The following is a 15,051-nucleotide window of genomic DNA, read 5'->3' as shown; positions in this document are numbered from 1 at the left end:
AAATTATCACTTCGAAGTATTTCTCTTTTACCCTGCTCCTCAGCAGTAACCCACTAATCTCACACACCAAACCCCACTACACCAAATCTGAGAAAATATCACAAACAGAGCTGCAAGATAGGGGGAAAGAATGGGCTGAGAGATTGTGGAAGAACAATAAAGGCTTCTTATCTAGTAAAAAAAAAATTTTGGGTTTGAATTGAATATTTCAAAGGTAAAAAGTAAAACAAAGAAAGGAAAGTATTTAATTATTTGATTTATTACGAAAGTATTGGGTTGGTTCCAGAGTTGGGGACTTTCTTAGAACTTGAAAGTCAATTCAAGCGCAGATCGCGACCGTGTGACCGTGTCTTGAATTCACGAGAAAATCAATTCAAACTTCAAAGTCCCAAACCATAGCTGCTGGGAAATTGTCATCAGGGTTCTGATTGAGCTCCGACTATATAATCAGCTACTGGTAGATGTCTTTCGGATTCATGTTAGTTTGAGTTTCATATACCTTGTGTTTACAATTATTTCTTTTCTATATTACTCATGCAGAGGTCAAGAGCCTCGGCCTTCAACTTGGTGTATCCATATCTTTTACTTTTAGCTAACAAAACCCTTCAAACGTCTTCATTTGCAGCAGCCCCTGCCCCTCCAGTTTCAAACACGTCTTGTCTTGGTAAGGCTTACTCCTATCTTCTTTCTGCTCCTTCAAATTTATATATATATATATATATATTTATATATATGTTTGTCTTTAAGCTGTTTTCTTTTAAGGGGTATTACCCAGGCCATAGTTTTAAAGTCCTTTGGAATGACTTAGTTTATTATTATTTGTTCAAGTAGGATTTGGATTGCTGTATAACTTAACAATAATGTAGAAAGCGCTAACAAATAAGGTAAAAAAGCTAAATGAAAAAATAAATAAATAAAAATCAGGCTTATTTGCTCGTGTGTGTGTTGTCATTTGAAAAAAAAAAAAACTCTGTTTTAGACTTATCTCACATGTATTAGTTAAATTCACGTGTTATGATTCAGTTATATCAATTAATACACGGTTGACAATATTTTCACAAAAAATTTTATATGACATATTGTAACGGGTTGGTATTAATAGAGCAAACAAATTATTTTAGGAAAAAAAATAAAACTATCTAACTAACTAGTGGAGGCAGCCAGTCAAAACAACCCATAAAGAATGGCATTATAGGAATTAATAGTCTTTATTTTTTGGAACCGTGGACCCTAACCTTAAATGTCGCTTGGCCAATAATTATAATTATTTTCATTGTTATTTTTTTCTTGTATTATTTCATTATTTTCTAACTCTTGTATATTACTTTTTTTTATGTTCATTTGTGAGATTTTTATCTAAATTTTGTGTGTTTTTTTTTTTCATTTCTAGTAAAAAATTCATCCAGAGATTTTATTTAAAATTCAATTATTTTTTTTCTATTTTTTTAAATTTATTAGTAGATATTTATAATTTAAAAATATTTACAAATAAAGAAACAATGTCTGTAATACATAATTATAATATAAAAAAATAAACTAAAATAAAATTTAAATTGGAGAACAATAAAATACGGGCCAACCCGAGATCCGCCATTTTTTTGCAGGCTAACCTGACCCAATTAACTCGTGACCTAATCCATTTTTTTTTAAACATTTTTTTCCTTTATAAAATATTTAGATTGCATGTCTATGTGCTAGGTGCATAGATATAAAAGCACAAAGCATAACACTGTCATTAACTAGCCATTTAGTAGCTATTAAAAAAAAGAGTTAATTAAAAGAAAAAAATAATACAAAGGGCAAAAACATCTATAACTACACGTTTACACTACTAAATGTCTTCAATACTAAGACTAAGTTATTAACACAGTCTAACTAGCGCCAAACAAAATTAAAATTAAAAAATAAAAAAAAAAGGTCAAAAAGGTCATATCATTAGTAGTGAACTTTGAATCTGAAATTTGTCAACGTAAAATATATACATTTTTGTGCTCCTTAAAATCTTTCTCTCTCTCAAGTTGTAAATTTGTAATTAAAAGCATTTTGGCTGTGAGTTATTAATATTGAAGATTTTGTTATCATGACTATCAAAATTTGAAAAATATGGAAGGCTTTTTTTTTTTTCCCTTCGCATGTATAATAGTAACACAAATAGTCTAATAAGAGTAGGTGCCCACATAACAAAAGAAAAAACAAAAAACAAAACAGAGGCAGTAGGTGCCCACTTAAAAAGTAAGAGAGTCACTATTTACCGTGTAATCATGTACAAATATTAAAGTCTTATTCCGCTATTAAGAGGAAATTGAAAATTAATGTTATTACGTACACGCCTAACATTATAAGAAAAGTCAAACAAATACAGGATAAAATGTGATTAGTGAAGTATAAAGTTGAACACATGTTCGTTATATTGGAAATATCTGTTCACCTACGTTTGCGATAAGTTGTTTACTGCTGGATGAATTCTTCATCAGCACAACTCGGTGCATGATTCCTTTCTTTTTTGTTATTTGTTCAGGAGATAGATTTTTGTTCTTGGTCAGAAACAGGACGATTTCAACAAGTTCCATATCAATAGAGAAACAAGTCATGTATCAACATAAAGTTCAACAAGTCGAACTACTAAGTTCTGTAAATGATTTATATGGAGGAGTTGTAGTGAACATTGAGAAACCTATGGATTCTGAGGTCTTTTCTCCTTTGCTTAGAGCTTCATTGTCACACTGGAGGCAACAGGTATATCTTATTTGAATCTTATCAGTTTATTTTATGAAGTTGCTCTGCTCCTGTAATTTTATGAAGTTGGGATGTAATTTGCAGGGGAAGAGAGCTGTATGGGTCAAATTGCCCATCGAACATGTAAATCTTGTTGAAGCTGCAGTTAAGGTAAGTATAAGTTTCTAATGTTTATAAACTGACTTGTGAACATTCTTAGAATATAAAACTAGTTGGCATGTCCCCTCCAAGATACAATGGTCCAACTAAATCATTGTATATTTTAAATTAATTCTACATTGACACCTTAGCCGAAAGCTCAATCAAAGAAATAACCTTCTTTGCCCATATATAATTAAGTATATGTTACGTGAGAATACAAATCATCTATCTGTCCCACTTTTTTGTTTTTGATTTTATGCTCTACTAATTATGATATGTCATTTGTTTAATATTTTTTTAAAAATTAAAATTTAGTTTTTTTATAAGAAAAGTCAAACAAATACACGATAAAATATGATTAGTGAAGTATAAAGTTGAACACATGTTCGTTATATTTAATATGCAATGATGGGGTGGGTCATTTCTCCTTGATTTTTCCCATCCCCCTCTATTTTAATAATAAATTCTTTATGTTAAAAAAAAAAAATCTACAAAGTTATGAAGATTTATTGAAAATACCAATGTCTTTTTTTTTTTTTTTTTCTTTTAATATTCATTTTTTCTGCTATATATAACTGACTTTAACAGCATTTAAATGCATATATTTTTCACAAATATATAACTGAATCTTTTTTTTTTTTTAAACTCTTTTTTCTTTTCTAAAAACAAACTCCTTGCAAACGTAAATAAATAATACTAAATAAAATCTTTTTGTGTTTCTTGCATCATTCTCCTCTAGTTGGAAAAAACTCAACCTTGAGTTTTAAAGCATTAAAGGATTAGGACACTACTAACAAATAACAGTTATTTCAATCTCATCTTAAACCATAGGAAACAATATATTATCAACCCTTTCAACTTTACCAAGTTGTAGTTCTTCAAGCACTATGGAGAGTTGATCACTAGCATATTCAACAACTTCAACTTTCACATTAGATTTTATTTTCTTGTGGAATTTTTTCTTTATCTTGCCACTCTTTAATAGGTTCATCTTGTTGCATATATGTTTAAGCAACACTTGTTGGTGCTTGTGAGTGGGTCTAGGCTTTTTATTTTTATCTATTTTGGTAGGAACGTAAAGAAGCTAAAAAAAGTCACTTTATTAAAATGAATTTGAGTCCATCAAAGAGAACCTGAGCCTTGTAATGGGCCTTACTTGGACTAAGTATTCGCGGGCTGGGCTTTCTCTAGTGCACGGTTCCATAAACTTGAAAGTTGAAACTTTTTTTTTCTTTTTTTTAATGACTAGAAGGCCAGCTTACAGGTCACGTGTGGATTAGCAACAACAAAAAGAAGCTTTAGTCCCAGTATGTATGAGCTGCGGATTTTATGTGTGTGTGTGTGTGTGTGTTTTGGGCTACTGTAGTCGGGATCTGTGCGTCATGGTGGGTCTGAAATTTGTGGGTTTTGATTTTTTTTTTTTTGGGTTAAATTGGTGGTGTGTGGGTTAGTGTGGATTGATGGGATGAGAAACATAGCTAGGGAATTCTTTTTTTCTTCTTCTAGTCTTGGATGGGCTGCGGTGGAAAATAAAGTCATATGACATAGAAGTCTGTGCTTTGGCTTGACCAACAAGTAGGAAAACTTAGGAGTTGGTGGGATAATTTAGAGTCCACATTGTTGGGTCCTGAATAATATTATCATCAGTATTATCAATCTCTAATAGCAATCATACGCAAAAACACAAATAATTAGTTTTATCCTTGAAGGGAAAATAAATCACGGAAGAAAGTTCAAATCAATATCATTATTATCAAATCAATAACAATATTTCTTACGTATGTCTCATGGCTAAAGAAGAATCTCTCCTATTTTTCTTTACTCTCACATACATTCTCTTTATGTCTCACCAAGGTGACAACACTTTGCTCTATCCTCCTTGGCTATCTCCTCGAAGATGGCAATCATTTGCTCTCTCTTCCTTAACTATATTGTCTAAGACAGCATCCCTTTGTTCTCTCTTCCTTGGCTGTATTCTCGAAGGTGGCATTCCTTTGCTCTCTTCTCATTGGTTACTCTCAAGTGAAAATCCATTTTTTTCTCTCTTAGTTTCACGCTTTATCTTCCCTCTCCTCACAGGGAGGATCCTTAAACCAAAGCCATCAAATTTTTTGTAGCATGGCCTATTTTTAAGACTTCTTTTCCTATTCTCTCTTAGACTAAGAACACATTACTCTTTTAATATGGAATAGACTTTCCTTCCACACTAAGGAATAGTTTTTCCTTCCACACAAAGGAATCTCGAATTAAATTTTCCTTCTTCTACTAGAAATAATTGACTTTTCAAGTCACAATTAGAATTTAAGGAAATTTCCCAACAATCTCCACCTTGATTCAAATTTCATCAATTGTCTTCAACTATCTTCTTTCCTCTTGGGATAACTCTACCTTAATCAAAGCAATCCATTCTCTTCCATCTTAATTCACACAAAAAGTCATCCACTAAATCAACCAAGGTCTGATACCACTGCTTGGTCCCAAATAATATTACCATGAATATTATCAATCCCAAATAGCAATCACAAAGAAAAACACAAATATTTATGTGGAAAACCCTTTCTCCTTGAAGGGAAAAAAACCACGGGAGAAACTCCGAATCAATTTCACTATTATAAAATCAATTACAATATATCTTGTGTATGTCTTACGGCTAAAGAAAAATCTCTCTTATTTTTCATTGCTCTCACATTCACTCTCCGTGTGTCTCATGAAGGTGACAAAACTTTACTCTCTCCTACTTATCTATCTTTTCAAAGGCGGCAACCCTTTACTCTCTCCTTTTTAGCTATCTCCTCTAAGGCAGCAACTCTCTCGATTTCATGCTCTATTTTTTTCTCTTTCCATAGGGAAGACCTTTGGGTCAAAGCCATCAAATTCTTTGCAATATGGTCTATTTATAAGACTTCTTTTCTTTTTCCCTGTTAGACTAGGAACACACTACTCCTTTAACAAGGAATATAATTTTCTTCCACACCAAGGAACAGTTTTTCCTTCCACACAAAGGAAACCCAAATTAAATTTTCCTTCTTCAACTAGAAAACTTAATTGACTTTCCAAGTCACAATTGGAGTTTGAGGCAATTTCCCAACACGCACAAGACTAAAGATACAAATGGCCTTTTTTATTTTTATTTTTTATCATCATCAAATTATCAACTATCTCTGAAAGAAGTACAAATCCTAGTTTTAATTAGCGTAAGAAACCCTAATTGCCTTATTACAAAAATAATCTTACTTTCAAATATTAAAATAGTAATAGCCTTATAAAATGAAACTAGTAGACCTAAATCATAAAAGTACAATTCCCTTGCAAATATAAATAATACTAAATAAAAAAATCTTTTTTATTTATTTTATTTTATTATATATCCCAACGTCCTAGTAGTAAGAGTACAAGTCACTCTCTACTAACAAATTGAAACTCTTAGCTATTACACCTTTTTATTTTGCATTCCAATTTAAACTAAATAATTGGTATAACATTAAGAAATTTAACCATCTATTTATTAATTTTGTATTAAAATGCACCAACAATAAGTGTATAGTCTTTCTAAATCATGGTTCATAATCTTATTTGCTCATGTTATAGGAAGGATTTCGGTATCACCATGCCGAACCAGATTATTTAATGCTTGTATGTTGGCTTCCTAAAACTGCTGATACCATTCCTGCAAATGCTTCACATCGAGTGGGTGTTGGTGCTTTTGTTATGAATAGTAAGAGAGAGGTATGTCTTTTTCGATTAATTTCTGGCTTTCCCTTACCATTACATCAAGGAAGAGGCACTTTTTGGGAATTGTGGTTTTGCTCTTGTTTTTCCAACAGTTTTCATATATATATATATATATATATATATATATATATATATATATATATATATATATATATTTGATTTGAAATGTCGAAAATTAATAATGATAGTTGTTATTAGAAAAGAATACAACATGGATCAAATGATTGACTTCATTTTTCACAACCAAAGGAAAGTGTCAGTCACTTCTATAGTATATCTTAAAAGGACTTGACAAGTTTAAAATAATCAACTTAATACGTGCCCAATGTGAGACTCAACCAACCCACAATTATATTCAATCCAATACCAATGCAGAAAATCTGGGGTATCATATTATTTGAGTTTGAACTTCTTATAATTTATAAGATGCTTTGTTAATACTTCATGTAGCTATTTTTGTTATGCAAAACAACTTGCTCCAGTGTCTTTGACTCGACTATCCCAATACTTAAATACCAAAATTTGAATATGAGCTTGCTGTGGTGTTTCAATATATCTGATTACAAAAATTGAATTTATCTTATTCTAGGTGCTTGTAGTTCAGGAGAATAGTGGATATTTCAAAGGAACAGGCGTGTGGAAGCTTCCTACTGGGGTTGTTGATGAAGTGAGTATACCTTGAGTGCCATTCTTTAGAAAATTTTTGGAAATGCTAACCTTTGATAATTTTCCATACACAGGGTGAGGATATTTGTACAGCTGCAGTTAGGGAAGTCAAAGAAGAGACAGGAGTAAGTAATAAAAACATAATTTGTGGATTCAGATGAGTATGATATTTACATACATGTAGGTTTACACATGACAATGTAAATCTAAGACCATTGCTTTTATTTTGTTTTAGATTGACACAGAGTTTGTAGAAGTTTTAGCATTCAGGTAAGAAAATCACCTTATTAAATTGATTGCTTTCAATATAATTTGCATGTTCCTCAATCTCCTTTTACTTTTGGTTTCATTCTTATATCTCCCTCTCACACAATATAGGCAGAGCCACAAGTCATTCTTTGGCAAATCAGATTTGCTCTTTATTTGCATGTTAAAACCGCGTACCTTCCACATTGAGAAGCAAAATTTAGAGATTGAAGCAGCACAGGTACTTTTCGAATGCAATAATACCGCAAATGCTGTTATACTTTTCACAAACTTGGATTAGGGATTTAAGAATCAAATTGGATTAATTTTGCTAAAAAACGATATTGAACAAGCTTCACTGTGGATATAAGCAAACAATTTTCTAAATTTTGTCATTCATACTAGCTTCTTATTTACTCTTTGAAATAAGTTTTCAAAATCATAGCCGGATGCAACACCATAATATCCAATGTAATTCATGTTCGAATTTTGCAAAAGAAAATAATTTACATGAGGAAAATCAATTGTGTCGATAAGGCTTGTGTCAGTATTAGAGCATCAGAATAATGTGTTCTTTCCAGCGTATGCTTAGACAGGTCACAGGTTCTAGTTGATATAAGTCCTATTGGAAGCTTCTTAAGCAAGGCAGGATTTTATTACTTCTATGATGACTCCATTTGTGCTTAATCTTAATTCAAAAGATATTTAGTGAACTCTTTTACATTTATGGCTCTGACTAGCATGATCTATTTCACATCTCCAGTTCTAGAAAAAACCTCCTCTTATCCATGTATCTTTGATGCAATATGCCTTTTCAATTTAAACTTGAAACACATTTAGACCCAATTAAAAACCATTAAAGGTGAAAATTCTTACTATTCATGAGCATTTGGTGGCAGAAGACATTAACTTGCCTCCTTTGTCTACTTTATTGCACCTTTGGTTTAGCAGGAATAAAGTGGCTTACCTCCTATTTTCCCATTTTGGTTTGACATGGCATAACTTAATATTAATGTAAATGGAAAATCATGAAAGTTGGATTCATATTGGGTCTTCTACAATTACTGAAATATGGTAACATGGTTTTCTTCTGTTCATTTTTTTTCTTTCCCAATTCTCTAGTGGATGCCAATTGAGGACTATGCGGCCCAGCCTTTTAACCAAAAACAAGAGCTCTTCAATTATGTTGCTAAAATATGCTTATCAAAGTCAGAAAAGAACTATGCTGGTTTTTCTCCATTGGCTACAACTACAGGCCCTGGCAAAACAAGCTACCTCTACTTCAATAGTCAAGATATGAAACACCTTGTCACTTCATAATCAAATGTATAAAGTCACATTTGATGTGCACAATACCATAATAGAAACCCTTGAAGGGTTAGTCATACTGTATAGAATGTCATACTTAGTGTACAATTCTTAACTGTGTAATACCAAAAAATGTGGATTTCTTTACAACAGAATGAGCAATTAAAGATATAATTTGTTTTTATTTTTTTATCGTTTATGAATAATAAAGATGTAATTTGATATTTATTTATGCACATTGTTTTAAGAAAGATTCAATGTTTTGTTTTTTTATGCAATATATCTCGCAATGTACGTATAGAATACATTCAATTTTATGTCCCTAAAAAATACATTTTTTATTTTAATAAAAATTAAGCTGTCACAGTGTTAACGTGTAATAGGCTGCGGACCATAGGTTCATCTTGTTTACTTGTATAGCACACATACTTGTACTTCACACTTTGCCTCCTATATAAAGGCACTTATGTATATTTTGTTACTTGAGAAATACAATACATTAATTCAATATTTCTAACATGGTATCAGAGTCATTGCTTAGCCTTTTTCTTAGCAGTCTTGTCTTTTTTTGGTGTTACTCCAAACTCATAATCACTTCCGCTGTCACAACTGCTGCTGCAGCCATTCGCCGTTGAACCTCTAACGCATCTCAATATTCGTCTTTGGTTCCAGACTTGCAACCACAATTGTTGAGGAGTCTCACACCACGAAGACCACTACCAAAAATCGTTGCCGCTAGGAATTTTACTCCGATTGCATCTTTGCAAGTACCACTATGATTGAGTTTTGCCAATCTACTGAACCATGGAAATCCCGCTGTCGTTGGAGCCTTCACATGCCCCCACACGCCTCCAAAAGATTCTACACCGTGATCATGTGCCACGCACCTACACTTGATCCCTACTGACATCGTCTGTAACATCATCAGTGCCACATCAACCTTAGCTGACGTCATCTTCTACATTCCTTCTCACGTCATCCTGACGTCATCTACTTTCATCATCACCAGGCCTTGCTGATGTCATCTGCTTACATTAGCGTTGACCAGTCGCTGTTGACTTAATTGAGTGTTGACTTTGTTGGTATTGAATGTTGACTTCTCTGATGGTTAACCGTTGACTTTTTGTCAGAGTTGACTTTTTGCAGATTAGGTGCTCCTTACTCAATTTTTGGCGTAGATTTCACTTTTGTAGTCCATTTTTGCATATTTTGCTTCTAAATAAAGAACAAGAATAGGTCTTCTTCTTATTGCAACAATCTTCATTGACAGTCCAACAAACGTTTTTGCAATTTTTGCAAACGTGTTGGCCATAATATTAAGACTTGCTATCATCACAACAAATCAGCTATTTCTATTTCCACTGCTAACGTTGCTAACACGAAGAGTATCCAACCAATGACTCCCATCTCCATGAAGTCTAAGTCTTCTGGATCTATTATCACCATTTCCGCAGTCTTCCTTTAAAACATCATCACCAATACCATTCATATGGTTGGTAACACATCTTTTTCCTCTTCTCTCTAAGTTTTATTTGTTATGTCTCTTTCTTTTTGGATTATGGATTCTGCTTGTTGCAATCACATGACACCACACTCGTCCTTATTTTCTCAAATTGAACCTGCACCACACCCTCTAAATATTTGCATAGCAAATGGTTCTACAATGTTTGGTAATAATATAGGTTCTATCTCGACCTCTGAACTCTCAGTTCTGGGTTCTTTAATGTTACCAAACTTTCTTACGATTTATTTTCTGTGGGACAATTAACTGAGTTAGGTTATCACATTACCTTTGATTATTCTAGGTGTCCTGTGTAAGATCCGAGGACGGGACAAGAGCTTGGGACCAATCTTAGAGTTGGATGTATGTTTCTTGTGGACAATCTTCGTCGTCCACATGTTGCTCTTGCATCTGTTGCTGCTATAGTTGATGTAGTTTCTTCAACTTCTTCCCTTGCACTTTGGCATGTCTGACTTGGTCACGCATCTTCTTCTTGGGTACAATATTTGGCTTCTAGGGGTTTGTTAAATTCAGTGTCCAAATTTTTTTTTTATTGTGTTTTATATTAGTTAGGAAAACAACCAGCTTTGCTTTTCAATACTATCGAATCAATGTCTACTAATATTTTTGATTTAATTCATTCTGATGTCTAGGGGCCTTCCTCTGTCTTTAGAATTGGTGGATCTCGATATTTTGTTATCTTTATTGATAATTATTCTCACTATAGCTAAAATTTTCATGTGAAACCTTGTTCTGAATTGTTACAAGTATATTGTAACTTTGCAAAAATGGTTGAAACTCAATTTTCCAAATGCATTAAAATTTTTCGATCCAATAATGCTCTTGAAAACACTCAATATGCTTTCCAAGCTATTTTGTATTCCTATAATTTATCAACTAACTTGTCTAGGTATCTCTCAGCAAAATGGTAGATCCAAATGAAAGCTTCGTCATATTCTTGACATTATTTGTGCTCTCCTTCTCTCTGCCAAAGTTCTTGCTCCTTTTTGGAACGAAGCCACTCTTCATGTTGTTCATGCTATTAATTGCATTCTTAGTCCTGTCATCCAAAATCAAATTTCATATGAGCGCTTTTTTAGGTCACCTCTATAATATCAACACCTTCGCTCCTTTGGTTTTGCATGTTTCATTTTTCTTCAGTCACATGAGCATAACAAATTTGAGCCTCAATCTAGGCTTTGCTATTTTCTTGGTTATGGTGAAACTCAAAAGGGGTATCGATGTTATGATCCAGTCTCTCACCGTCTTCGTATCTCTCACAATGTTGTCTTTTGGGAACATTGCGACTTTGTCGTTTCGTATCTCTCGCAATGTTGTCTTTTGGGAACATTGCGACTTTGTCGAGCTCTCTCACTTCTGTGCCTCCTTATCTACCCCCTATCTTAAATCTTTTTCTAGATGAGCCAAATATTTCTTTTATAATTGCTCCTAATCCTCCAATAGAATTCTCTGTCCAACCATCAGATATTTTTGATGCCTCTCCTAGATCACCCTCTAATGAACAAGTGGAAGATGAACAGGTTGAAGACAAGCTACCCAACTTTGAGCTTGGGTCCCCTACTCTTGCTCCACTTGAAGATCTTGAACAATACATTCCACCTTGTCACTTAACTCAGGCAAGATATATTTTTGCACATTTACTTGACTATCATTGTTACACTGTCCTTGTTACTTTACACAAGTCTTACACCTATTGTAAGGCCTCCACTGATCCTTTATGGCAGATTGCAATGAAAGAGGAACTTAATGCATTTGCCAAAAACCATACTTGGAATTTGGTAATTCTCCCCCCTCAGAAGTTTGTGGTTAATTGTAAATGGATCTACAAGACCAAGACTTGATCTGATGGCTCCATTAAGTGCTGCAAAGTTTTTCCTCTTGCAAAAGGTTTACATAGGAGTATGAGATTAATCATGAAGAGACCTTTGCTTCAATTGCTCGAATCTTATTTGTTCATGCCCTTTTAGTTGTTGTTGCTGTTGCTGCCAGTAAATGAGAACTTTTTCAGATGGATGTAAAAAATGCCTTCCTTAAAGGTAATTTAAGTGAAAAAGTTTATATGCAACCTCCTCTTAGTCTCTCTATTGAACTGAACAATATTTGTCACCTTCAATGTGCATTTTATGGTCTTAAACAATCTCCACGAGCTTGGGCTGTCAAGTTCATCTTTACCATCTCTCACTTGGGTTACACTGCAAGTCCTTATGATTCTATCTTATTTCTTTATCGCACCGACAAAGACACTATTTTGCTTCTCTTGTATATGGATTATATGATCATAACTGGTGATGACCTTAGTGGCATTAAAGAACTCAAGGATTTTCTTAGTTAGTAGTTTAAGATGAAAGATTTTGGATATCTCAACTACTTCTTGGGTCTTGAAATCACTCATTCCATTGAAGAACTTTATATTACTCAAGTCAAGTATGCTTCTGAACTTTTTTCGCAAGCTGGACTCACTAATAGTAAGACTAGCAACACTCCAGTTGAACTTAACGCGCATTTGACTCCTTCAGCGGGAAAACCATTATCTAATCTCTCTCTTTACAAAAAGATTGGTTGGTAACCTAATTTATCTTACTGTTAGTTGTCCAAACATTTCCTATGTTGTTCACCAAGTGAGCCAGTTTCTGTCTGCTTCCCAATCGACTCACTATGTTACTATCCTGTGCATTCTTCGATACCTGAAGGGCACTATCTTTCATGGCTTTTTCTACTTTACTCTACTCCATCTCCTCTTAGTCTTTGTGCATTCTCTAAAGCTGATTGGGTAGGAGATCTCGCTAATCAAAGGTCAACCACTCGTTGTTGCTTTCTTCTTGGTTCTTCTTTTATTTCTTGGCGAAGATAGAAATAAACCATTGTGGCCCGCTCCAACACTGAAGCGGAACAGCATGCCCTTGCTAATACCACATCTAAGCTCCTTTGGTTTTGATGGCTTCTTAAGGATTTAGGTTTGTCTACATCCTCTGCTACTTCTCTTTATTGTGACAACCAGAGTGTCATCCATATTACTCACAATGATGTCTTCTATGAACGGACTAAACACATCAAAATTAATTGTTATTTTATCTGTTATCATCTTGTCCATGGTGCTCTCAAACTGATCTTAGTTTCTTTTGAAGATCAACTTGAAGATATCTTCATCAAGTCATATCCTAAGGGATGCCTTCATGCTTTGGTTGACAACCTCAAGTTAGTCTCACCTCCACCTTGAGTTTGAGGGGGGTTGCTAACGTGTAATAGGCTGTGGGTCTTAGGCCCACATTGTTTACTTGTATAACACATATAATTGTATTGCATACTCTACCTCCTATATAAAAGCACTCGTGTATATTTTATTACCTGAGAAATACAATACATTCATTCAGTATTTCTAACACACTGCATTTAAAATTTAAAAAAAAAATCATTTCTTTTCTCCCTTAGATGCATTGACAAGAAAACTAGCATATTAAACTTTAAAGGGTTGAAAGCACTCATTTGAATATCATCAACTAACTAAATATGTAAACTTTAGGGACCAAGAATTGCCTTCCCCCTTTCTTCTCTCAGCCTCCCCTCAAGCTAGATTAACTTTTACTATGTTTCCGTTAGGTATTGTTGTAAAAAGTAGAACTTTGACTTTAAACTATCTGCAATAAAGGTTTTTTTTTTTTTTCTTCTTTTCCTTTTCTATATAGAGCTTCAACTGAAATTTAGTTTAGTGTTTTAAGTAATTTGCAAATTATAATGAACGGTGTTTCAAAATTCTGAATTTAAATCATGAACAATAAATCGTAGAGTTTTTTTTAAAAAAAAAAATCTATATTTCAATTATTTTTATAAAAAATTATTTTCCCCACTTTTACCAAACACCCTTTTGTTTGATTTTCTTTATTCTTTTTTTTTCCCCCAAAAATTGCTTTAGATTAAAGCTCCCTTTTGCAAACCATACCTTACACAAATAGACTTGGCAAAATTGGACTTGAACATGCTAATATGCTTGAATCTGAAGTTAAAAATGAGAATGGGTAAGGAGATTTTTGACCCGTGGAAAAAAAGTCAACTTGAAATTCGAATCAAGAAATTACAAGTTAAATATGTGTTTGACCTAGTGATTTGATAGGTTGGAACACTTTTTTGTAAACGTTAAAACTCAGTTGGTCAAAGTATTAATATGCGAATATTTAGAAAAATATGAGTACCGCTAGAGGGGTTTTTGGCCTTTGGTAAAACGGTAAAGTTGAAATCCAACTTCAAGGAAAATGAGTTAGATATGTGTTTGATCTATCGACTTGATAGGTAAAAACACAATTTTCTATAAACTTAAAAAATTATTTGGCAAAAGTATTTTGTATGAGTGATATTTGAGAAAATTTGAGTATGAGTAGAGAGGATTTTGGGTTGTGGAAAAAGGGGCCAACTTGAAATCTAACGTAGGTGTAGACGACTAAATTTCTTAGTTCGAAATAAATCAAACAAGTAAAATAGTTTCACAAATGCGAATTTGTATTGATGAATATGTGGTACAATTCTCTGTAATTACAAAAGAGTGATCCTCTGATTCGATCTCCTTGAAAGATTTGTTGATTGGAATTGTGGTGATGTGATTTTAATTCGAACACAAGATATCCTTCAATTTGGCTAAGGAATGGATCAAAGATCTTTGAAACAAAATTACAATGAATCTCTGGCTATGAGCTTGTTAGAAATTCTTT

At 33.2% G+C, this 15,051-nt stretch overlaps 1 protein-coding gene across 3 annotated transcripts; it reads left to right on the top strand.

Moving 5' to 3' along the window:
• Positions 1-203: 203 nt before the first annotated feature.
• LOC142617295 (nudix hydrolase 7-like) lies at positions 204-8,994 on the top strand. Of its 3 annotated transcripts, none has more exons than XM_075790082.1 (10): positions 204-457; positions 626-664; positions 2,519-2,736; positions 2,821-2,886; positions 6,466-6,603; positions 7,199-7,276; positions 7,350-7,400; positions 7,511-7,545; positions 7,654-7,762; positions 8,644-8,994. In XM_075790082.1, the coding sequence occupies exons 3-10, from the start codon at positions 2,590-2,592 to the stop codon at positions 8,839-8,841; spliced, it is 822 nt and encodes a 273-aa protein (XP_075646197.1). In that variant the 5' UTR covers positions 204-457; positions 626-664; positions 2,519-2,589; the 3' UTR covers positions 8,842-8,994. The 3 variants fall into 3 exon arrangements, with proteins under 3 accessions (XP_075646197.1, XP_075646196.1, XP_075646194.1); XM_075790081.1 differs by having other exon boundaries at positions 204-478; XM_075790079.1 differs by lacking the exon at positions 204-457 and having other exon boundaries at positions 495-664.
• Positions 8,995-15,051: the final 6,057 nt, after the last annotated feature.

This window comes from Castanea sativa, chromosome 11 (genome assembly GCF_040712315.1).
Source record: "Castanea sativa cultivar Marrone di Chiusa Pesio chromosome 11, ASM4071231v1".
NCBI classification, from domain to species: Eukaryota; Viridiplantae; Streptophyta; class Magnoliopsida; order Fagales; family Fagaceae; genus Castanea; species Castanea sativa.
The sequence above is the reverse complement of the archived record's forward strand: the minus strand, read 5'-3'. Positions and strand labels throughout refer to the sequence as shown.

What these genes read in the sequence shown, in the direction of transcription:
- LOC142617295 (XM_075790079.1), top strand. Translation starts at nt 535, where the DNA reads ATGCAGAGGTCAAGAGCCTCGGCCTTCAACTTGGTGTATCCATATCTT. An exon ending in AAGTCAAAGAAGAGACAGGA is followed by an intron (nt 7,401 to 7,510) that starts GTAAGTAATAAA and finishes ATTTTGTTTTAG; the next exon opens with ATTGACACAGAGTTTGTAGA. An exon ending in TAGAGATTGAAGCAGCACAG is followed by an intron (nt 7,763 to 8,643) that starts GTACTTTTCGAA and finishes CCAATTCTCTAG; the next exon opens with TGGATGCCAATTGAGGACTA.